The sequence below is a fragment of the Thamnophis sirtalis genome, unplaced genomic scaffold (genome assembly GCF_051295495.1).
Source record: "Thamnophis sirtalis isolate CommonGarterSnake01/CBP01778 unplaced genomic scaffold, rThaSir2_p1.2 scaffold_6, whole genome shotgun sequence".
Taxonomy (NCBI): Eukaryota; Metazoa; Chordata; class Lepidosauria; order Squamata; family Natricidae; genus Thamnophis; species Thamnophis sirtalis.
Genome location: NW_028261386.1, coordinates 122,096,696 through 122,121,331, shown reverse-complemented (window position 1 = coordinate 122,121,331; position 24,636 = coordinate 122,096,696). Strand labels below are relative to the sequence as shown.

At 40.1% G+C, this 24,636-nt stretch overlaps 1 protein-coding gene across 3 annotated transcripts in view; it reads right to left on the bottom strand.

Moving 5' to 3' along the window:
• LOC148045175 (CD109 antigen-like) overlaps positions 1–24,636 on the bottom strand; it is an 83,191-nt gene that overhangs the window by 54,003 nt on the left and 4,552 nt on the right. The window contains exons 2-6 of one of the 3 annotated variants that reach the window (XM_087718865.1): positions 15,468–15,605; positions 14,712–14,872; positions 5,206–5,234; positions 2,650–2,880; positions 1,107–1,232 (exon numbers count right to left, since the gene is read on the bottom strand). In XM_087718865.1, the coding sequence (XP_087574991.1) occupies positions 1,107–1,232; positions 2,650–2,880; positions 5,206–5,234; positions 14,712–14,872; positions 15,468–15,577 (657 nt within the window). In that variant the 5' untranslated portion in view covers positions 15,578–15,605. Of the gene's footprint in view, positions 1–1,106; positions 1,233–2,649; positions 2,881–5,205; positions 5,235–14,711; positions 14,873–15,467; positions 15,777–24,636 lie in introns of those variants that run through there. The other 2 variants (XM_087718864.1, XM_087718863.1) reach the window with 2 other exon arrangements.

Here is a 24,636-nt window from a genome sequence, read left to right as displayed (position 1 = left end):
TGCTGTCTGACTCTGGAGGCTCTGGAGGCCCAGATGGCCCTGGCCCCCTCTCTGCATCCAACACAGAGCCGTCGTCCAAGCCTTCCCCAGACTCAAGGACTGGCCCATGTTCCTCCCCAACCTCCTCTATGGTTGTGGGCCAGCTTCCGGCAGAACGTACAACCATAGAGCGTATGCCCAGAGCGGTCACTGCCAGAAGACTCGGTTTGGAAGCTGCAGAAAAAGCCATGCGGCGGCAGCAGAGGTCCCCTGGCTCTGCAGAGAGAGCTGGGCATCGTGAGGCTGGGAGTCGCACGAGCGAGAGTGGAACAGCCGCTCGCACAATCCCCCTCTCCAGCTGTGCAGAGCGCCATCCACTGCCGTTTCTAAGGCGCCAAGCTGCGGGAGCCGGGCAGCAGCGAACAGGCGCTCATGCACCTTGGAGATACCCATAGGTCAGTGAATGGCGCTGTGTCCGGCTGGAAAGGGGATTTGTCGGGTGCCTGTTCATGAGTGTGGTTGCTTCATGGCTGCTCTGTTGCGCTGCTGTGATAGCGCAACACAGCCACTCGCCCATGAGGCTGTGCCCGGCTCTTTGGCAGCCCACTCACAAGAGAGCAGCCACCTGGTAACTCCCCTCTTCAGCTGGGCACAGAGCCGCTCACCAACCTAGCAGAATCCCGAAGGTGCTAAGCAACGCAATCACCTTTGCCTCCCCCCCTCCAGTTCCCACGGCTTGGCACCTTCAGGATACCGCTAGGTTGGTGAGCGGTACTCTTCCTGGCCGGAAGTGGGGGGTTGTCCAGGGGGCTTATTTGCAGGGGAGGGCTTATATTTTTGCCCACCAGAAAAATGTGGCATGGCCTTATTATCATGTCGTAATTTCGGGGAAACATGGTATCTAATGAATCATTCAGACTATAAAAAAGTGAAAAGTATACCATCACTTATTAAATCAGAAACAGGTAGTCTGTGATCACGAATGAACTTTTGGAGTCCTTGGAGCTTAATCTAAGTGTAATCTAGCCCCACCCACTATACAGCCTTTACTCCGCCTTAAATTAAAGCTGTCATCAAAAGGTTGCCCACTTCTACCTTAAATACAAAGATGTCTTAATTATACTCACATGTACTTGAGCCTCTATAGACCAATCACCAAAGAGAGGATATTTGGATAATTTGAACTGCTTAGTGATCTTGCCCATTTTTCCATTCTGTGTCAACCATTGCTGAATCAAATTACGCTGAGGATCCTAACAAAAATATATGTTAATTCAGAATAAAGAATTTAGTGCAATATATGACTGCTAAAATAGCCTTATGGAAACAAAGTATGCTTCAGCAGAAAATATTCACCTAGAAAACTTCACCATCAATTGCACTATATAATCAAAAAGGTTGCAGATGTTAAGATTAGAAATCCCTGTGGCAACAGGAGTTAATTTTCTGAAATGATTTCACTTTATCATTATATCACAATGAATTTCATCATTTGTTACAGAGCCTCAATACAATTGTTTGTTTGTTTGTTTTTGGCAGACTTCATTTCCGTAGAAAATTCTCAACTGTTACCAAGTTCTCATGTCTTACTTAGCTATGGTTTGTTTAACCACAACTCGCTGAAACCAATAGCTACATTATGGCTTGCTCTACACTGTCTATTAAGCCATTGAGGCACATTTGAGCCGAGGTGGCGCAGTGGTTAGGGTGCAGTACTGCAGGCCACTTTAGCTGACTGTTATCTGCAGTTCAACGGTTCAAATCTCACCGGCTCACGGTTGACTCAGCCTTCAATCCTTCCGAGGGGGGTGAAATGAGGACCCAGACTGTGGGGGCAATATGCTGACTCTGTAAACCGCTTAGAGAGGGCTGAAAGCCCTATGAAGCGGTATATAAGTCTAACTGCTATTGCTATTGCTATTTTCTGGTGATAAAGTATTTTCTACACATGAATATATCTAATGAGGTGTCAATAATTTTAGAATTATTCTTTTATGTTACCCAGAGTCATGCTGTTTGAATTGCGTGGCCATGTAAATGCTTTAAATCAATATGTAAATAATGAAAGTTAGCACTTTCCAAGAATCTCTTGCCCATCATTCCCCTACTACAGCTCTTTTCTAAAGAGCAATAAAATTTACCCTGAATTTACATCAATTGTTATCTAAAACATAAGTTTAGTTTGGAAAAACACGTAATTTGGACCACCGTGGGAACATCTATACCCGTGATGGCAAACCTGTGGCCATCACCACACAGAGCCATCTCTCCAGGCACGCAAGCCGTCACCCGTTGCAACAATTCACAATTGTGGAAACCGGAAGAGCAGCCACCAGGTGCGTATGTGTGCACTGGACAGGCGTGCAAATATCCACTATACACCTGGTCTTCCGATTTCTGATGCACATTCACGCACGAAGACCAGCTAGCCTGCACATGCACACCGGGTGACTGCTCTTCCAGTTTTTGGCATGCAGGTGCTCCCGTTTCGGCACTTGGTGATGAAAAGGTTTGCCAGTACTGATCTATACTCTGTACAAATACATATTTATTTAGGGTGTCTTTTACAAGAAATCACCTTCCTGCTGCTCTACCGAAAGCACAAGAGTAATTTTCACATATTCCACATGAAATCCCTTCTTTGCCAAATAATTTTAAATCTATGCTTACCTTAATGTATATATTTACAGGAGTATTATATGGCTTGAGGTCAGAAAGCACAGTAACAACCCGTATTTTCACTTCTTGTCCTGGTTTATACATTAGCTTGTCAGTCTGGATGAAGACTGAAAAACTTTTGCTTTCAAACGGCAGTGATGCGCGATTAGAAAACATCAGTTTTTCTTTGGAATATCCATTCACTAATAACTCATAATCGCCATCAGAACTGCCCAACGGGAGCTGAGGAAGAAAACTCATTTCATTACCATTACCATTGCTGCTGTTGTATTTATTTGATTTCTTTTTAATCCCAGATTTATTCTTATTTTGAAATAATGGCAATCATACCTAATGCTCCTTCCTCTCCTATTTTTCCCACAATAACCACCTTGGAAGATAGGTTGGGTTGAGAGCGTGACTGGCCAAAATCCTCCAGCTGGCTTTCCAGACTAAGGAAGTGCTAGAACTCACAGTCTCCTGGTTCCTAAGCCAGGCATCTTAACCATTAGGCAGAACTGGTTCTAGTCATTCTTACATGTCCTTAGAGACACGGGGAAACAGATGACTGGAAGTCAAAAGACATAAAGATCATATACATTAACATTGTGGGTCTAAGAGTTAACCTGCACTGCCTAGTTGTCCTGGCATCAGAACCAACAGGCATTTTCTTCTGAAGGGTAGAAAGAAATGAAATCACTCTCTATTAATTTCTTATTTACCTTCCAATCAACCTCAAATCCTGCTTGTCTGCTCCGCTTTTGAAGTACATTTTCCCTCTTGTGTTTTCCCTCATTTTGCAAAACCAAAGAGTTAGAATTGATTCGAAGTTTGAACATCATTTCTTGGGAATTAAACATATCCAAATTTTCTTAACTAGCTGCTCAGTGCTTTACTGCCACTATCACTAATTTTCACAACCTTCCCCATTCCCCAAATAATTGAGTCTAGTTAATATATAGCATTCCTCTTACAAGAAGTGCCCGAGGAAAGGCACTATAATTCACAAAAGCTTACGCAATAATAAAGTTATTAGTCTTTAAGGCAGGGATGCCAATTCTAATGGTTATGGGAGTTGTAGGAGGGCTTGTTCATTACCCCAAGAACCACAATATTGGAGTCATTCCACACACTGATAGAATTTTCTAGAGTAGGCCTGTCAAATTGGTGGCCCACAGGCCAGATACGGCCCACGTGGGTCGCACCCACCCCAGCTCCGCAAAGAGAAAAAACATCCCAATATGGCCTGATATATCACGATACAGCCCATTTTCTGGCAAAAAACACTGAATTTAGACTTACCACCATATGATTCACTTAACAATCATGTGATTTGCTTAACTACTGCGATGAATTGCTTAAAAGACTGTTGCAAAAGTTTTCATAAAATTAAGCCTACTCATATACTGACTCAAATTATGACCTCAATGACTTACAACCAAAACTTCTCTCAGTCCCTTTTAATTGTCCTTGTCCTCCCAGTCATTTTATCAAGTTTCCAAGCATCTCCTTTCATTGCTAACTTCTGAAATATTTTAACAAAGACCAAGAAAAAAAGGCCTTGAAGGGAGCTCTTGCTATTTGCAATTCCAAGCCAACAGGAATTATGAATTATTAGTAGATTCAAGGTATTACTGAAACCAAAAATCTTTTGACCTTCTAAAAGATGACTATTTTGGGTTCGCAACCAATATAAATTTTAATATAAGTTATATAAGTTATGTTAATATAACATATTAACATACGTTGTACCCTGTTTTTAACATGTAAATAGTTTACATTTTGGTAATGTCAGATTGTGATTCATGGATCGAATAAAATACTTTACAATACACCAAAGTTCTGGCTGTATTTCACTAGATAGATTTCAGGTTGTGAGAATTTCTCTATGTTTGTAGATCAGACAAGGAACTGTCTTCAGTTTGAGATTAAATAAGAGCAAAGCCCGAAGACAGACTTTAATCATCCAGGCTAGGAAAAAATAAAATATTTTGGATATAAGTACAATTTAAATTTTTTACATATATTTCTCATATTTTATTAATGTACCAGAGGTGATATTCAGCAGGTTCTGACCAGTTCTGGAGATCCGGTAGCGGAAATTTTGAGTAGTTTGGAGAACTCATAAATACCACCTCTGACTGGCCCTGCCCCCATCTATTCTCTGCCTCCCAATTCCCAGCTGATTGGGAGGAAATTGAGATTTTACAGTATCCTTCCCCTGCCACACCCACCAAGCCATGCCCACCAAGCCACACCACCCCCAAGCCACACCCCCAGAACCGCTAGTAAAAAATGTGAATCCCTCCACTGATGCACACATGTGTTACATTTACATATTGCTGTTTGCCCATAAAAATGAGTTTGCATTTAAGACATTCAGATTGAAATCCCAGGTTCTTCTGAGTGGGCACTCAAATTTATTAATCTAAAGAAACAAAATAACACCTACATACTGATTACTAAATTGGAGCTGTAAAATATAATCAAATTAGCCAAATGAAAAAGTAAATAAAATCCAAGTTGGAAACATACGATTTATATTTCTAAGATTTTAAGAATACTTACAGATGGAAGGACTAGTGTCCTAAAGGAATCTATATTTGGGGGAAAAAAGAATAGGAAAAAATTAAAAGATTTCACTCATCCATATGCCAGGTATACTCCCTATTCAAGTATGACTTCTTTATATTGCTTATTCAGCAACATCCTTTTTCAAAAATATTGAACAATGAGATATCCAGACAATAGAACTATTTAAGGTGGGAGGAATTAACCTAGGTTTTACAAAGCAGGAACATAGAGATATCTCTCAACTTTCAACTAATTGCCACCAACCATTTTGAACTTACAAAGGACCCCCAAGAGACTTACAATCCACTGTCAAAGTTCTGATATCACTCTCCCCCACAGTCATAGGTGCTTGGCAACCAGCCTGCTTATATGGCCATTCGCAGTGTCCCATGATCACATAAGTACAATTTATGGGTTCACCGACAAACGCGCACTTGACAAAAGCGCGCCAACAAAACCGGGGCAAGAAAACTGCAAGTTCGAAATTGTGCCGATGAATGAGCGCAGAAGTGCGCCAACAACAGCGCGCTGACAAAAGCGCGCCCTAACCCTAACCCTAACTTAAATCACGCTGTGGGCGCGGTTTTGTTGGCGCGTTGTTGTGGGCGTGTTTATGACATCACGGTTTTCTCGCCGCAGTTTTGTTGGCGCGCTTTTGTCGTGCGCGCATTTGTCGGGTCACGCAATTTATGATGGCATTGCTGAAAATCAGAGTTTACTTCCAGTCTATGGAAAAAATCTAACCCAGTTAATAGTGGGCTCGCTTAAAAACTGTTGTGTTTGCTTAACAACCACAGCATTCAATTTATAACTGCTGGATTCGCTTAACAACACTTCAAAAAAGATAGTAAAAATAGGTCTGGTCACGTGGTGACTCACTTTACAACCATCATGACTTATGACCATAATTGCCAGGCTCAATCGTAAGTCAAGGACCACTTATAAAAAAATAAGGGAACAGACTTTAACAGCAGGCTCTCTCTTATTTGATCTACCATGAAAAAAATAATCTAAGGAAGCCATCTTCTATTCAGCCTGCAGGAAGGGATTACTCAAACATTACTCATATAACTAGAGTCCATTCTATTACAAGAAAGTTGTGCTAAATTTCTGGTTCTTTCTTAATATCATGCAATCAGGCTAGTCCCAGCTTACTACCACCATACGCTGAAAGAAAAATTCATGTTCACCTGTTTGTTCTACTCACAAAATATTATTCAAGTCTAAAGGAAAAATAAAAAATACCATGTTCCATTTGTGGTCGTATAACGTAAATAAAGATCTGAAAGCAAAATGTATGTTGATGAATAAGCAACCACATTTGGGTGAGGTTTATCGCGCACACACAGAAGTGTATGAATAATTTCTGATAAGTCATAGTTTTCAGCATGTCACATCGCTTTTTTTAATTAAAGGAATAAAAAAATTAAGGCAATCAGATAACTATACATGAAAATATACATGAATTGTATTAACTAACGTTAATAGGGAATAGTAGGGAAATAATTTAAGCCAAATTAATGAAACTGAATTTTTTTTAAAAAATAGATCTCAGAAATGTAATTATATTCAAATACAGACATGCGTACATTTAAACATCCATACTGTATTTTTAATGTGTTTATTGTATAAAATCATTATATAAAGTACTGCAGAGTTTTCGAAATGAAAAAGTCATACCGTAGGTTTTTGAAAAAACCCTGGTACCTTGTATTAATTAGATAAAGTGTTTAATAATTTTTAATAGTTTGGATCACGGGTCAACAATGCGTCAATCATGATTCACTGATAGATCTTTGTACCAGTTACAGTATGTCAGCCTCAGGAGTAAGCCCTGTTCCATGAAACTTTAGGGCTGCATAAGAACTTAATGGATTACTGTGGGAGACTGGAAGAAACCTGAAACATGGCCATTTTTCTGTCACTAGAGGTTTGCCTCTTGATCAGGTGCTTCTGGATTTTCTTTTTAACTAGTGGTGTGAAAAAGAATTAACACCCCTGATCCAAATGACTAAACGCCAACAATACAGCCACGAATATATTTTCCCCTGAAAGCAACGGGCTTTTGAAATTCAGCTGATTGGGGGAAATGCCAATTGTGTGAAAGCTCTGTTTCTGGTAGTAAAAATAAATTCCTGCCCCGTGTATTTCCCCAGCAGCATCCTATTCCATATTTTGTAGAAGCTAAAGTGGTGCAGTTAAGATGTTGGACTGGCAAGATAGAGAGACCTAATTCAGTCGCAGAAGCTCATTGGATAACTAGATTCTATCACTGCAACCCTATCATCTTCTAAAGTTTGGATAATATCTGAACCCAACAATTGGCCTATGGAGTCCTTAACTGAGGAGACTAAGATCCAATTTAAACCTCAAAACTGGTCAGATGCTACTGGATTCACCATCAAGATTTGGCATTGCACTTATGTCATTTGTCTCTAAAGGAGAAATTGGGTTCAATAGAAAACTTTTATCATCTGGATGATACCATTTGAATCTGAGAAATGTGAATAAGAGCTCATGTATTGGATGCCATTATTTGTTTCTGACTGTATTACAAAACTTGATTATTACACCAATTTGAGAAGATGCATTATTTGTTAGCTTTTGTTTTAATCGACAACACAGACGCATTGGAACTGTTTCGTTTATACTAATTAGCTAATGCAAAATTTTACTCAAGAATCATTCTTCCAGGATGTTTTTCAATTTTTGTAGGACCAGCCCTGGAAATTAATGTGTCATCTGGCAGGGTATAATAAGTGAGTTTTAAAGGAGGCTCAGATGACTAAATATAATCTTTGCTGCACTGTGTTTATAACTTAGCATTCATCAGCAAATTCTAACCGAATGTACAGTTTCAGCCACTTTATATTCTTATATAAACAGGCTTCCAGATATTTTTTCCAATATTTTATTATCACTGCTTGTCTCAATTTTTTAGGGGTTTGCTTGAATTTTTTCCTAACTCCTTTGTTCAGCATGATTATTTCTTCCTTCACTGAGGCAAGAAGCAATTATATCCCTTCTTTGTTGGATGATGCAAATCATTCTTACCACTTGACATTTACTTTCATTTTTTGAATGTGTTACAGAATATAGAAAATGTTTTTCTTCCTAAACAAGTTGATGCATCCAGTGACCTGGTTCTTATACCTGGCTGGCCCATATTGTGCTTAACTTTGGTTTACCGATTGTGACACTTCTTACTGTATTATGATTTAGTCACTAATAAGCTAACATTGTTATTAAGGAGATTATGATTTAGTGTGGTGTATGAACCTAACCATTATCTCTGTAGCAGCCAATTTTCATTGTTGCAGAACAAACCATATAAAAAATTGAAGTTGTATCCTAGTCATTAAAAAATGAAGAGAAATGAAATTTAACCTATGTTAAGAGAAATGACAAAATAATTTAGCAATTCACTAATAAACACCTGCATACCAGTTTTAGGATTCAAATAAATAACATATTTAATATATCTGGGATGTATAACGCACGCATAAATCACTGAGTGCATTGCCAACAGGGAATGGAATAGAATTATATCATAGGGGTTTTTTCCCTCTTGAATTATTTGCTGTGCAAAAATATTTAGCGTTTTATTAAAAATGCTTTTTAAATATTAATCCTCTTTTATCATCTGAACATTCTGAGTCGTATCTAATTTGCCATTTGACAGCTCAAAAAGGATCCATCGCTTTCTTGTACATACAATACGATAACTGTTAATTAAATTTACATCTTGTCTTTCCTCTATGAGCACAAGGTGCTATGCAAGGCATTATCTTCTCTTTTTTTTTCTTTTTTCCCTGTAACACATTTGTAGCAAGAATCAAGTTTGGAGGAGAACAGCAAAGGGCCAATCAAGATTCACTGGTAATTTGGTGTAAGCTAGAGAGGTCTTTTCCCAATTTTGACTGATGCACTAGTGTCTATTACAGCCATACTTACTTTCAGAGTACCTTGGAAATAGTAATAGCCTTAATCACTGCTTGGCTGGACTACTGCTGATACAAAACCCAGTGCCTAGATGTTAGCTCACTGTTGTGGTTCGGCAGGAGACTCTGACAGTGAGGGGCCCTATGAGTCAGACCTGGAGGAGGCGGAGGGCCTGGACAGGGTTCTGACTCCGAGCAGGGCTCAGAGAGACTAGTTGGTCCCCAGGTAATGACTGAGCCTTGGATCAGTGAGAGAGGCTGACACAGAAACCTCCTGTGAGTTGTTTCGGGATGCACACAGGAGAAGGGCTGACCGACGTAAGGAACAATTGAGGACTCGCAGGAGATGATAACGAGCAGCTGTGGCTCGTTAGGATCTCCTCCTGCGGATAAAAGACTGATGGTGCCACGCCCTGGTGGCAGAAGTCAATGTTCCGTTTCTGTTCGAGTCAACGTTCTCCATTCGTGTGCAGCCATCAAGAAAAGCACTTGGATAAGTGCCTTGATTTATATAATCGTGTTTTGTAGCAATTTATGAGCTAGGACTTTTGCCAGAGCATTTATCTGTGTTCGCAGCCAGCAAGAGCCGGGACTGATAAAAACATTCCTTTGAACGTTCTGTTTGAGCTTTCGTTTTTGAACGGACAAGGTGGGGGTCAGAACAGCCCACTAAGCAGACCAGCCCAGAAATATCAACTTCAAAGGAGGGCTAGAACTCTACTTTACTGAGATAGATAGATAGATAGATAGATAGATAGATAGATAGATAGATAGATAGATAGATAGATAGATAGATAGATAGATAGATAAATTTATTTATATGCCGCCCTTTTCCCTGAGGGGACTCAGGGCGGCTTACAACGTATAGGGAAGGGAGTACACACAATGACATATAAAAACAGTACATAATTAAAAATAGAAGCAACATTCATTCATCATTCGGGAGGGGACGGATTATAATCTTTAACCCCAGGCCTGACGGGATAGCCAGATCTTGAGGGCTGTGCGGAAGGTCTGGAGGGTGGTGAGGGTACGAATCTCCACGGGGAGATCGTTCCAAAGGGTCGGAGCTACTACTGAAAAGACTCTCCTCCGCGTGGTTGCCAGTCGGCACTGACTGGCGGATGGAACTCGGAGGAGGCCTACCCCCACCTTCTCCGTTCAAAAACGAAAGCTCAAACAGAACGTTCAAAGGAATGTTTTTATCAGTCCCGGATAGGCTGTAATAACAGAATCTGGCAAGGATGATTGTACTTTATTCCTCCTTATATGTCAGTGAATCAGAGAGGATCCTGACTGAGTAGCTTCCAAATACTATCTCACTTCTCAGTACTTATATTTAAAGTGTTAGTTTGGGGGCCTGTAGCTTCCAAGCTTCCATGCTTCCATGCAATGATTCAAAATTTGCAAGATGGGAACTGAAGCCCCCATTCCTTTTTAAATGCATGTGATGTTAACACGCTGCAAAGGTGCAGGGCTTCTGTAACAACACACCCCGCTTGCATAATTTGTATCTGGATACTGCTAACTGATTCTTCAGCTACATTACTGCATATGGACCAAAAGTGAGAGTAGAGTGCAGATAAAAAATTAACGGCTTACTGTATCCCCTCTTTATCTATCACTCTGTGGCAAGTTATCATCCAGCCCTCTCCCAGGAAAATGAAATATCCTAGGAAATATTGAAAAGGCAGAATATTTCTCTGGATATGAAAAGAAAGAAACATGTTTCAAAAGACAGAATAGCTGCCTGTAGCTTCCTGCCCATCCCCACTGTTAATGGGCCATTAAGAAGGCCTAGCTAGTCCACTTACATAATAAAGACTTCTCCACTGCAGCTGCAGGGGGGATGGGATTAAAAGCATGATAATATTGGCCCTTTACTCAACTGACCACATGGCATCTAAGAACTCAAACAAACCTGGATTCAATACACAGCCCAGAGAGTAGCCCCCGCATGGCCCCATGGGAGTCTGACAACCAATCAGAATACATTTCTTACACAGGAACAGGAAACAGAGAGGTGGGATTGAACAGGTTATAAAAAGCCTAGCAAGCCCCTCCCTCGGCCCTTCTCTTTTCCTCCACCCAACATTGAAGCATGTGATCACCTTTTCTGTTCAGAAGCTCAAGCCATGTGGCCCTGTCCACCAATAAACCATCTTTCCAAGCAGCCTCCATGTCTCCAGTGTCTTTTTCCCCACTTGGAGCCGAACCCAGAAGGACATTTCTTTCATCAACTCTACCTGGTGTTTGTTTAGGAAATTGCTAATCTCAGTTCATTTCCTTCTGTCTTTTCTCCCAGGTGAGGCTGCACACAGTACATGCTCTCTCTCTTCTTTGCAGGGTGTAGGTAGCTACATGCAAAGAGTGCCTACTTCTATACAGATTAATGGTTACTTGTTCAGCCACCATGCAAGGTTACTTACGACCAGTTCTCAAAATTGCAGCTCAAGCAAAGTCAATGAGGAACACAGTAAGAAAAGTTGTAAGTCACTGATAAGTCTTCCACACCCTTCAACAGTCACATACATACTCTGCCACATTTACACCAGCCCCTTATGTACTCTCCTAAATCCTACACCAGCCACCCCAATGCCAGTACAATGGCATCACACCAACAACTCATGCGCCTTCACATGCCCTCCCGCACCAGGCAGCAATCACTTACTGTTGACTAGCCTACTTGCGAGCTACCTGGGACATGCAACTTCCTGCTGGCTTCCCCACTGACTTTACTTACTGGAAATCAGAAATTGTACAGAAGTCATCACTTAAAGACCTGTGAACCTCAACGACAGCAAGAGGGACTTCTGAATTGCCATCACTAAGTGATGCTATCATATGATGCTGCACTTTATAACCATATTGCATACTGATGGAAATTAGTTTAGTTTAGTTTAGTTAGTTTAGTTTTATTGAGCTTGTATGCCGCCCACTCCCGAAGGACTCCGGGCGGCTTACAATAAAACAAGGGAGGGGGATAATACACAAGACAACATATTAAAATATACAACAGTCACAATTTCCGAGGGGCTGGATATTTCGAAAGCCTCCTGGAAAGCCAGGACTTAACGGCTTTGTGGAAGGCCGGGAAGGTAGTGAGGGTCCGGATCTCCACGGGGAGATCGTTCCAGAGGGCTGGAGCTGCAACAGAGAAGGCTCTCCCCTGGGGAGTCGCCAGCCGACAATGGCTGGCAGATGGGATCCGAAGAAGGCCTAACCTGTGTGATCTAATCGGTCTATGCGAGGTAATCGGCAGGAGGCGGTCTCTCAGGTACCCAGGTCCGATGCCATGAAGGGCTTTATAGGTAACGACCAGCGCCTTGAAGCGGATCCGGAGACTAATGGGTAACCAGTGCAGCTCGCGGAGGATAGGTGTGACGTGGGTGTACTTGGGTGCACCCACGATCGTTCGCGCGGCTGCGTTCTGGACCAGCTGGAGTCTTCGAACACTCTTCAAGGGCAGCCCCATGTAGCTCCATTGTTAATTGGGGACGACTTGTAAGGTTGTTAACAACCTCTGATTTTTTTAAACCAAACTCCTTTTCATTATAAAACGTCCTTCACTAATCATTGGTTAGGTCAGATTACAATTTCTCAAAAGGCGCACAGCACAACTTCATCTTTAACAAGGGAGACCCAGCACAAAAAGGAAGTTGCCAAGGTGTGTTAGAAACAAATAGGAAAGACCCTAAGACCATTTTTATACCCCAATTGGACATACAGATTTTTTTTAAAAAAATTGATCTGTTCCCAGGAATTTCCTTTGTATATGGAAAGCCCCATGTGTGTAAAGCTGTCATTCTTTGCTATGGTTTGGGAAAAGAAGCTGCTATTAATACTATTTTCAAAATGTGTTTGAATGACTGACTTATTTGAAAATAGCTCACAGAGCTGCTATTCATTTGTTGCCAAGAGGTCATAAAACTTGCCTCTAAAGTTGTGTTCTTGTTGTAAAAACATTACATTTCTTCTTCTATTGAGGAAATGCAATACAACCCTCCCCCCCAATATACTTAATTTGTGAAAAACAATATGTTGATACAAAGAGGCACAGATTATTAACAAAAGATTTTGCTGCCAATGCTTTTGAAAGTTAGCACTCTTCCTTTGTGTAAATCAATCAGTAGAAGAACAACAGCTTTATTTTTAGTAACACTCCTCCATTTAATTCTTTGAAAGTATCAACTGCATACTAATCAAGCCATATTTCTTTTAAAAGAGGTATTATCAGAAAATATAATATCTGATCTGCTCTCACTGAAATGCATGGGGGAGAGGGTTCCACCACAAAAGCGCGTAGGACAAAATCGCGCTCGACAAAAGCGCGCTGTGACGTCATCACAGCGCGACGAAAAAGATCGAAAAAATGTAAAAATAAAGCTAAAACCTTCCCCTAACCCCCCCAAACCTAACCCTAAACCTAACCCTAACCCTAACTCTTAACCTAACCCTAAACCTAACCCTAAACCTAACCGTTAAAGTAACGAAAAACGGAACGGTAACCCTTATCCTAACCCTAACGCTAACGCTAACGCTCTAAAGCTAACCCTAACCCTTACCCTTACCCTAACCCTAACCCTAACCCTAACCCTTACCTTTATGTGAATCGGCTTGCTTTAATTTAATTTTTATTAATTTTTATTTGAATTTTTCGATCTTTTTCGTCGCGCTGTGATGACGTCAAAGGCGCGATTTTGTCGATCGCGCTTTTGTCGTCCGCGCTTTTGACGGGTCACGGGGGAGAGGAGGAAGGGAGGGAAGGACAGAGAGGAAGGAAGTTGCTTTATAAAACCACTTCTACCATTAGCCATTTATTATGTCGATAGCAGCAACAACAGAGAAGAAACTTTTGTTCATTCATCTCTACTTAACTACATATCCACATTTATTCTTGACTTGTTTTAAGAATAATCAGTTGGGCAAGAGGAATTTTCCTTAGGATAAAAACTAAATTGTAGGAACACTGCCCTGACCTCATGGGAGAGATGATGACTCTATATAAATTAGTTTGATTGGGGACTTATTGAACGATCAAAAACATATTTTGACTTTATTTCAGATACTTTGTGGTATTAGGCTCAAAGAATCGCAGGTAGATGTTATATTAATAGCAATGATTCCTTATTCAACTAAGTCAAGGAAACAGGCAAAGATCATGTATAGTTTTCTCTTCCTTCAGAATTCAAGATCTAATATTTATAAACTGCTAGTACCTCAGCAAATAATTATATTTGTAACCCCATACAGATTACACCGCATACCTTAGGGCAATTGGGACCATTTCGAACTCAAATTTCTATCCACAGTTATTTCAACAAGACCCCATCCAAGTGCCATCTTTGTCTGCCATCCTAAGCATGAGTAAAACACTTGGAATACAGTGAGAATTGGATGAATATGTTTAGGACTGTACTGTAATCATAGAAGCTAATTACTGACACAAAGAAGCTTTGAGTCACCTTGTATAGTGAGATAGGTGACATGTAAATTTAATAAATAAATAAAACAAATAGATCTCATTGCATTCATTGCAGGCCAAGGCAACCATCTTACCTCTTTGAAAGACTGCTTCTCCTTGTATTATGGATGTATTTGTCAAGAGTACTTGTGCTTGTATTCTAATGCTCGGGGGGCTTTCCTTCAACAGCCCAACTCCAATAGTTAGATTTGCTCCAGGTCGGATTATTTTAGGAACCAACAATAGGTATGTGGGTCTATAAATCACAAAAATAAATAGTCTTGATACTCACTGATAATTGTTATTAAAATGCATAATATTATGTTACTATTGCTGTCTGTATGAACTACAACAACTTTGAGGGAACTAAGGCAACTCATCACAAATTGTGTCTTGCTCTCATCTCTTATGCCATTTTAAATTCTTAAAGTGTTTTTTTTTGGGGGGGGGATATGAAAGCAGAGGAAGATATATAGGAAATATATAGGATATATAGGAAAAAACTTGTTTGCATCCTTATATAGTTCTAGATTAGGAAACGATTAAAACTTAAGCAACAGAGACCTGAATCTCTGAGAGATACTGAGATGAAGATACAGAAGCAGAAGGAAGGAAGTTTTCCTCCAATAATGGGAAGAAAAATAATGTCTTCGTCCCCAGGCTTCAATTCATGCCTGCAATCATCTGTATCCAGAAAGTAGTTGTTTGGGCAACTTAAACTCAGCGGCTAATACCCTGCATTTTTGCACCAGATTAGCAAAATGCAAATTTAGGCCTCCCGTGGAGAACATAATTCCCCCAAAAACATGCTCTTCCCCAATTTTCTACCCAACCCCTTTTATTTTTCCTACCCAGCGTTAACAAGCGACGAAGCCATCACCAAGCCCCAAATGAAAGGGAGGATGGGGAACAGCCAAGAGCTCCTCCGGGTAGCGGGAACAACGTCCATGAAGAGCCGCATCTTCCTTCTGGGGAACCGGGCAGCCGAACTGGAGACAACGGTGCTCCCCTTCCCACTCGCGGCGCCTCCCTTGCCTTTTCGGGCTAAACCGCGCTAACTCGGGAAGTGAAAGCAGCTCCTTGTGTCGAAAATTGGGGTAGCGCCTTCTGCAAAGGCAGGGTTTTCCTCCTCCTCCTCCTCCGCCCCCCTCCTATGCCACTCGGAGGCTCCTGCCGAAATGAGGACGGGCCTTCGTGCCAACGAGTCCCCACCCTCCAACTGGAAAGGCCGGGGAGAGGGAGCTGGAGAGAAAGCAGAGCCGGCGGGGGTTTTACGCGCTTCCTTTCTGGTCCACGGTGCACGTTCTCTCGCTGCCTTAGGTCCGTCAGCCGAAAGAAATTGAAGTTTTTTAAGCGCAAGCCCAGCAAATTAGGGGAAAAGAAATTGGATTGCTAGGAGGAGACATCTAATGGGTTGAGTCAGAAATGGAAATAACGGTGTTCCCGCTTGGCTGGTTTGCAACAGGCTGCGACCTGCCTTGCTGAAGTTGGTAACTAATCTTCAGTTGAGTTGGAAGATGGATCTAAGGGAATAGGATCCGAGATGTAAAGCTGACAGTCGAAGGCTTAGCTCCTTGCCAGAAAGGGAGATACTTCACCAATTAGAAGATTTTAAAACATAGCTCCGGTTCTTTGGGCTTTGCTGCCTTTATTATTATGGTTCATTGCACAATCAACCAGATGTTTGTACTGAGTTTGACATTTTTATCCACCCCGTTGAGGACTTCTCAAGGACTTGGGAATAGATAGGAGATATTGTTTAATGATGTGCTATAAGGTATTGTTGCAGGATGTAAGACATCAACATTGACCTGCTAACTTCCATTCTGTTATTTCCAATTCTGAAATTGTATTCTTTTCAGATACCCTCTTTTTATAGGACTTGATTTATAATAACGGGGGTAGGTTGCTACTGGCATTACTGTTGGTTCGGCGCACAAAATATCTTCATTTCTGCCAACACTGCGTTATATACTTCAAGTAGAATTTGTCCTACACTATCTTGCAATTCTTTATATAATTTTATTGGTAAACTGTCAGGGCCTGGTGCCTTTTTTTAATTGAACATTTTTTTAAAAAAAACTTTTACAAATATTTACCTCCCCTCCCCCACCCTCTCCACCCGAACCCCCCCAACCTCTCTTCCCCCCCCCCCCCCCGACTTCCCAGAACAAATACAGGGTATAAATCTTTAACAAGCATATACTAGAATAAACTTAAAGTTAGTATCATCTTTCATTTGAGCTTTAACTCCTCTTTTGTTTGGCTATCTCTAAACAGATTATATCGTTCCTCGCTTTTTCAGTCATAAACTATCTGGAATTTCTTAGTCCCGTATTTATTTTGAATATAGTCAATCCATCTTCTCCACTCCAGTTTATATTTCTCATCTGAGTGGTCCTTAAGATATGCTGATATTTTAGCCATCTCTGCTAAGGTTGTTACTTTTAATGTCCATTCTTGAATAGTAGGCAAATCTTCCTTCTTCCAGTATTGCGCCACCAGCAGTCTTGCTGCCCTTATTAAGTACCTGGTGTCTTTTTGTTGTTGTTGTTGTTGTTGTTGTTGTTGTTGTTGTTGTTGTTGTTGTTGTATCGCATCTATTAATTCCAACATCCTTATTTCTTCATTTAACATATTTTTGATTTCTTCTGGGATTTTTGGCAATTCCTCAAGACATTGTAATGTTTTCTCTTCTACATGGTAGTCAGTCTCTTTATATAATTTCTCATAAAATTCCTGGGCTATATTTTTCTTCTCCTAATTTTGATAGTGTATATTCCCCTCTTCATCTTGTAATTTGTTAATCCATCCCTTCTCTTTCTCTTTTTTCAGTTTATATGCTAGCCATCTCCCCAGTTTATTAGCATTCTCAAAAGCGTTTTGGTTTATCCTTTTTATCTGTTGTGCTGTGGGAAGTTATCATCCAACCCTCTCCCAGAAAAATGAAATATCCTAGGAAATATTGAAAAGGCAGAATATTTCTCTGGATGTGAGGAGAAAGAAACATGTTTTAAGAGACAGAATAGTTACCTGTAGCTTCCTGCCCATCCCCACTGTTAATGGGCCAAGCTAGTCCACTTTTACATAATAAAGACTTCCCCACTGCAGCCCCAGTGGGGGGATGGGAGTAAAGGGATGATAATATTGGCCCTTTACTCAACTGACCACATGGCATCTGAGAACTCATCCATACCTGGATTCAAAACACAGCCTAGAGAGTAGCCCCTGCATGGCCCCATGGGAGTCTAACAACCAATCAGAATACATTTCTTACACAGGAACAGGAAGCAAAGAGGTGGGATTGAACAGGTTATAAAAAGCCTAGCAAGCCCCTCCCTCAGCCCTTCTCTTCTTCTCCACCAACATTGAAGCATGTGATCACCTTTTCTGTCCGGGCTCAAGCCCTGTGGTCCTGTCCACCAATAAAGCATCTTTCCAAGCAGCCTCCATGTCTCCAGTGTCTTTTTCCGCCGAACCCAGAAGGACATTTCTTCCAACAGTGCCAAGTCCTTTTTTTCAAGTAGACTCAATTTATGTTTAAGTCCATTTGTTGTTTTATATTTCTCTCTTGTGGCTTATCTTATAGTTTCTCCTCCAGTCTTTTGTATTCCTTTTCCAGAAAGTTCCATCTTTGCTTTTTTAATTTATTTTCTTTCGCCGTATAAGATATGGCAACTCCCCTCATATATGCCTTCGCCATAATTTTTTTAGAGATGTATCCTCTTTTTTGTCTTCTTTAAAGACGAGATGTAGTTGCTTAGCCATCATTAATTTGAATCAGGGGTAGTCAACCTTTTTATACCTACCGCCCACTTTTGTATCTCTGTTAGTAGTAAAATTTTCTAACCACCCACCAGTTCCACAATAATGGTAATTTTATGAAAACCTAATGACAATTTTTAAATAATGCTATGAATTTTTTTTTAAAGTCAATTAAATTTTTTAAAAAAGGAAAGTGCTTCAGTATTGGACAAAACCCCTACCGCCCACCATGAAAGCTGGAACGCCCACAAGTGGGCGGTAGGGATCAGGTTGACTACCATTGATTTAAATTATTCATCTTTTAAAATTGATCTTTTCAATGTCCATCTTGTCGTCCTCTTTTTTCCTATCAAACTAATTATCATTGGGTTATGGCCCACCGAGAGGTTCGTGTCAATTTCAACTTCCTGATTGCAATTCTATTGATGTCCAGACCAGGTCAATTCTGGAGAATGATTGGTGTTTATTTGAGTACTATGCGTATTAGTTTATGCCCTGATTTCTTTCTCTCCAAACGTCTTTCATTTTTTCAGTTCCTCTACCATTTAAAAAAAAGTTTTTGGTAAAGTTCTTTTCTTTCCCTTTTTTGTCTCATTGCTTTTATAGTCTAATTTTTTTTATCAGTTATTGCATTGTAGTCTCCCAAAATGCAAATGTTGTCATGTTATATCACAAATAATGTTATGTAATTTCCTATAAAATTGCTCTTGTCCTCCATTCAGAGCATAGATTTCTACTAATAGAATTTTTTTTTTCTGATTAACTTAAGGATTTTTTTTCCTTTAAAGAGCAAGTATCAGGAAAGGGGGAAAGTGGGACTTGGCTTTTCTGCTCTCTTTAACAATTTTTTTTTCTCTTTACCCTTCTGTCTGAGAAAGGAGGGGCTACTGGGTGGACTGCTCATGTAGCTTTGCTTTTCATTGTTTTGGTTTTCTTATATTTTCTTTTCTGCTCTGAATATAATTTTAATTAATTCTGGGAAAGTTTTGAGGTTTAAGATGTAAAACTAAACCTATATAAAAAGAAATGATTTTGAAAGATTTTGTTTGCATTTGTACGTGTTTTAACCTACTTAATGAGAATATGCTTCCATCTGAATGGAATCTGAACTAACTCACATTTTACTAAAAGCAGAGAACTGACACAAAAGTTTGATCCAAATATATTTCAGAGCAGGGACCCGAAGTACTCTATTTAGATTGCCTCGGGTTCTGTTCTCAGGGTAATTACCTGAGTAATTAGCAAATACCAAAGGGAGTGGAGATGTTGATCCAAGTACTCCCTTCACCTAAATGTGCTTTGCAATGAGACAGGGAAAAATAGGCAGGTTGTATTTAAATGAAGCCAGTACTATACCATAAAGAAAATGGAGTTTTGTTTGCAGTTTATTATGCAACCAACTATTTGTGTCCAAAAAGTTTTGGTGCTTTTTTTTCTTCATTGTATTGATTTCTGGCTTCCAGGTACAATTGAAATACTTACAAGAAATAAAGCCTTATTTATGTTGGCCAAAGAGCAGAATGAGAAATAGAAGTTCTCAGACTCTTACAGCATAACTGTATTTCCATATTTCTATTTCTTTGGCCACATCAGCTGCAATTCAGGCATTTTTATAATGTGAGCTAAGCAGTCGTAATAAGGGTGCTACATATGATCATCAGGAGTGTCTTTAAGTCCTTAGATTCTATCCTTACCCAAACTAGAATTATTTGAATTAATAGGTAGTAAAGAATTTTGAGTCTCTCCTTGCCAGCATTTAAGATTGAGGAGTGACTAATTTGATATACTTTTCTCCAGTGGTGTGCGATCCAAGTATTTAGAGATGACTGAGAATGGAGGTGATAAATGGATGGAGAACCTGAAGATAGACAGACCTTCCCTAATGAAAAAGAGATCATCCTAAATAGTTTTCATTTAAAGAAAAATGGCCTTAAAATGGCTCTCTTTGAGCTGATCATGCTGTGAGAAAATATTCTTTAATTTGGAGGAGAAGCTATCCTCCGTAGTAATTATTTTATGCCATAATGTGTTTTGTGTGTCTCCTTATAAAAATGAGGAATTTTGAGGGAAGGAAGTAAAGCTTTCTGAAAACATTTTATACACTGGGGAAATGCTACTTCCTTCCTAAGCATATTTTATTATTACTGTATTTGCATGTCTGAGGGGGGAAATGGATTGGGTAACAGAATTGAGTGTCTGAGGTATCTTTTTACATGATGTCATTTCTCACAATTTCCCTTTATGTGGGGATGAAGGACTGCAAAATACATCAGAAAAGGAATGATACTGATTTCAAATTGCAATACTGCTCATACAATTCTTCATACTTTTAACTACCTCAATACTATGTTGAATGTACAATTTTGTGGAGATCCATGACTTGAAATAACAAGCACATTGTTCCTAAAATTCTTATGTGTCCTTCAATGTCAGTCCTCCATAAATGAGACAGCAGAGCAGACATCTGAAAATTATATTTCAGGCCCTTTACACTCAAAATATTAGTTAATAATTAACACTGGAATTGCGGTGGGAGAGTTAATTTGTCTAATCCAACCAGCAAAACTGACCTAAAACAAATGATCTTATTTAAGATATTTATTCAAGACACAAGTTGTTGCCCCTTTTAGAAAAAAAAATCTAAAAGATGGGAAATGTGGAATGGAAATTGTGACAGAAGCTCAGAAAGTATATGTGAACAGAGATGAAAGAAAGGATAAGAAAGTGTTGTCAGTTATAGGAGTAATGATGGATAAGAGGTTAGGAGACCAGAAAAGAAAGAGAAGGGACTTTGGAAATTGAGGATAATGGAAAGGAAGGTGGCAAGGCAGGGGAAGAGGAATGTGGGCAGGACAAAGCGGAAGGACTCGGTGTTTTAGATGTGAAAAGGACGGACATTTTTCTAGAAACTGTCCACAAAATAAAATAGAAAGAGAGAGGGAACAGCAAGTATATTTATCAAAGATTCTTTTATTACATTTTCATTTTCCTTTATACAATCACTTAAATACTGTGCAGTTAAAAAAAAAAAGAAACAATAAACAACTCATAACACTTCTATCCTACATACACCCTTCCTTCTACCCCTCCAACTTTCATTTCCCCCTTCCAACAATCCCCTCTTCTACTTCCCCTCCCCCTCAGCCATTCCTTTCTCCCCTTCCCACCATCTCACCCTCTTTACATTCCCTTCTCACTCCCTCTTAATTCCCCCCTCTTCTTTCCCTCTACACCTCGCTTCGGTGTATTTCTAGTATTCATTGGTCTATTTGTTTTGTACTAAAACAAAAGAAAAATAAAAGGAAAAGAACGAAAAGAAAAAAAAGGGAAAAAAGCAACAGTATCCAAGTGCATTCATTGTTCTGAAAATTGAGTCTATATTTCCACCCTCCCCCCCCCTGAACCCCCCTACCTGACCCCCTTCCGACTTCCCAGGTCCCATTCCTGGCATCGTTCTTTATCAAGCAAAGTCTGGAGTATATTGAAACCAAATAGATTAGAAGTTACAAAATAATAATAATAATAATAAAATAAAATAAATAAAGAACAAAAAAGAAAAGAATAATAAAAAGAAAAAAAGGGGGGGAAACTCCCCCCAAGAAAGAAAAGTCAATATACTCTCTAACATTAACCTCAGCTTCTCATTATTTTTAAAATCTTAAACAATATCTTTACCTGCTTCCGCATATAAATTCTATACCTCCCATCCTGCCTTTACCTGTGTCCGCATATATATTTTATCCTCATCCATTGCTCCTCTCATATTTACTCCACCCTCGTGTAGACCCTCCAGATAATCTTTCTTAACCTTGTATTCAAATAACAATTTATACAAAAATCAGCTTACATTCTGGATCAAGGTAATCTAGGAACAGCAAGTATATTGACAGATGGATGAGGATGAAGAATAGGATGGGAAGGATGAAATGTTTGTTGGTTATTGTGGATCGTTTGACTCAATGGGGGGAAATGCAAATGCAAATACTATTGTTAGAATTTTGCTGGAACATATTGTACCCAGAGGAAAGAAGTGGGAATATCACCATGTAAGATGTTATTTGGAATACCAAATATGGGGAGGGAAGGTCTACCAAACATTGAATTAAAAGACAAAATGTTTAGAAAATATGTACAGGAACTGTCCAGATGTTTTTTTTCTCTTAAGACAGAAAGGCATTCATGTGCAAAATGCCACCCTTGAACTTTGCAGTGCACCAGTTAAAAGCAGACAGTGGGTGCTGATGAAGACCTGGAGAGATGGAAAACAAACTCCAAGTTGAGAAGGACCTTTAATTGTCCTGTAAACTACTGAGACTGCATTTCAAACTACTGAAAAAGGGACTCATTACCTCTGAATGAGAGAGCCTGTGCCAGCCCTAAAGGAATGGAAGGTAGAGTCTCACCGCAGTTCGCCCACATAACACCTATCCTCCGCGAGCTGCGCTGGCTACCTGTTGATCTCCGGGCGCGCTTCAAGGTGCTACTTACCACCCATAAAGCCCTCCATGGTAGTGGATCTGAGTACTTGAGAGACCACCTCCTGCCAATTATCTCCCTTCAACCTATTAGATCGCACAGATTAGGCCTCCTCCGAGTTCCATCCGCCAGTCAGTGCCGACTGGCGACTACGCGGAGGAGAGCCTTTTCAGTAGTAGCTCCGACCCTTTGGAACGATCTCCCCATGGAGATTCGCACCCTCACCACCGTCCAGACCTTCCGCACAGCCCTTAAGATCTGGCTATCCCGTCAGGCCTGGGGATAAAGATTCCAATCCGCCCCACCCGAATGTTGAATGAAAGTTGTGTTTTATTGTTTATTTTTTTATTCACGTACTGTCTTATGTTTTGTCTTGCACACCCCCTCCCATGAATTGTAAGCCGCCCTGAGTCCCCTCAGGGAAAAGGGCGGCCTATAAATAAAGTTTCAATGGACTTAATGGACTGGTGGACAATCATGCTACTGATAGGAAGGGAAATATTTGCACTCGGACTAATTTTTGTGTTATGAAGAGCAGAGTGGTTGCCTATGCTCTTCCCTCAATTGCAGAAAACTATGATTGAACAAATTCCATTGCGTGCCCTCCCGGATGTCTTGGTTTTGTAATTGTACTTGTGGATATTGTTGTTGTTCTTCTCATTGTATTGATTGTGTTTTGTGTGTTGGGTATAAGGTGTTTATACACCAATTCATCACTGGAAAATGGACCACAATATAAAGAATTTGGAATTGGAATAGATAGAAAAGGAAAAGATCCATAGGGTTGGCTAGAATTGAAAAAAAAAAAAACTAAAACAAATACATAGAAGTATATTTAGTTATAATATCGGGAATTTGAAACATTAGAATTGCCTGAATGAGAGTTGAAAATCTGTTTGTACAATTGGCTGAAAAAGAGAAAACTCTTACGAAAGAAAAAAAAAACTGTTTTATGTGCAGTGGTACGAAAATGGGAGAACAGTGGCCATGGGAAGTCTTGGAAGCTATCCCACAGATATTCAATAATATGTTTAGATTATCTGGACTCTGTCAACCAACTTAGTGGGAAGGAACTGTTTTACAAGAAACAAGAATGTAACGGTGGGAGACCTCATATGTTTAGGGCTCTGGGACTAGGAATATAAATTCTGGACGTCATCCAATAATGGAACAGAGCCTGAAAACTTTGATACCACCATACTTCATTATCTGGGTAGTAAATCAGAAGTGTGGATTGCCCCAGATAATATGTATTGGATAGATGGCAACCTTGCATATGAGAGATTATCAAGGAATTGGTCAGGATCCTGTGTTCTTGGATGGATCAAGCCTTCCTTCTTCCTATTACCCATCCAGTCCAGGCAGGTTCTGGGAGTCCCTGTTTATGACCTGGTAGGCCTGCAAAGGCGTAGAAGGGACATGGAAACGGCATTTTCCAATTTCCCCTGTAAAGAGTTGGTCGAGTATGAAAAGGCTGATGTTTGGGACTCGGAAAGAATAGTCTGTACCTATGGGTGAATTACTTGGGCAGAGAATGGGTCATATGGATACCTGACACCTATCTATATGTTAAACAGAATTATCCGATCACAAACGGTGTTGGATCTGGCTGGTAAAAGGTTAGATAAGGCCCTAAATGTATTATCTGGAGCCACGGACAAACTCAGGATAGCAGTATACCAAAATAGATTGGCCCTGGATTATATCCTAGCTAAGGAGGGAGGTGTGTGTGGGGAAAAAAATTAACCTTTCTAATTGTTGTTTTCAAATGGATGAAAC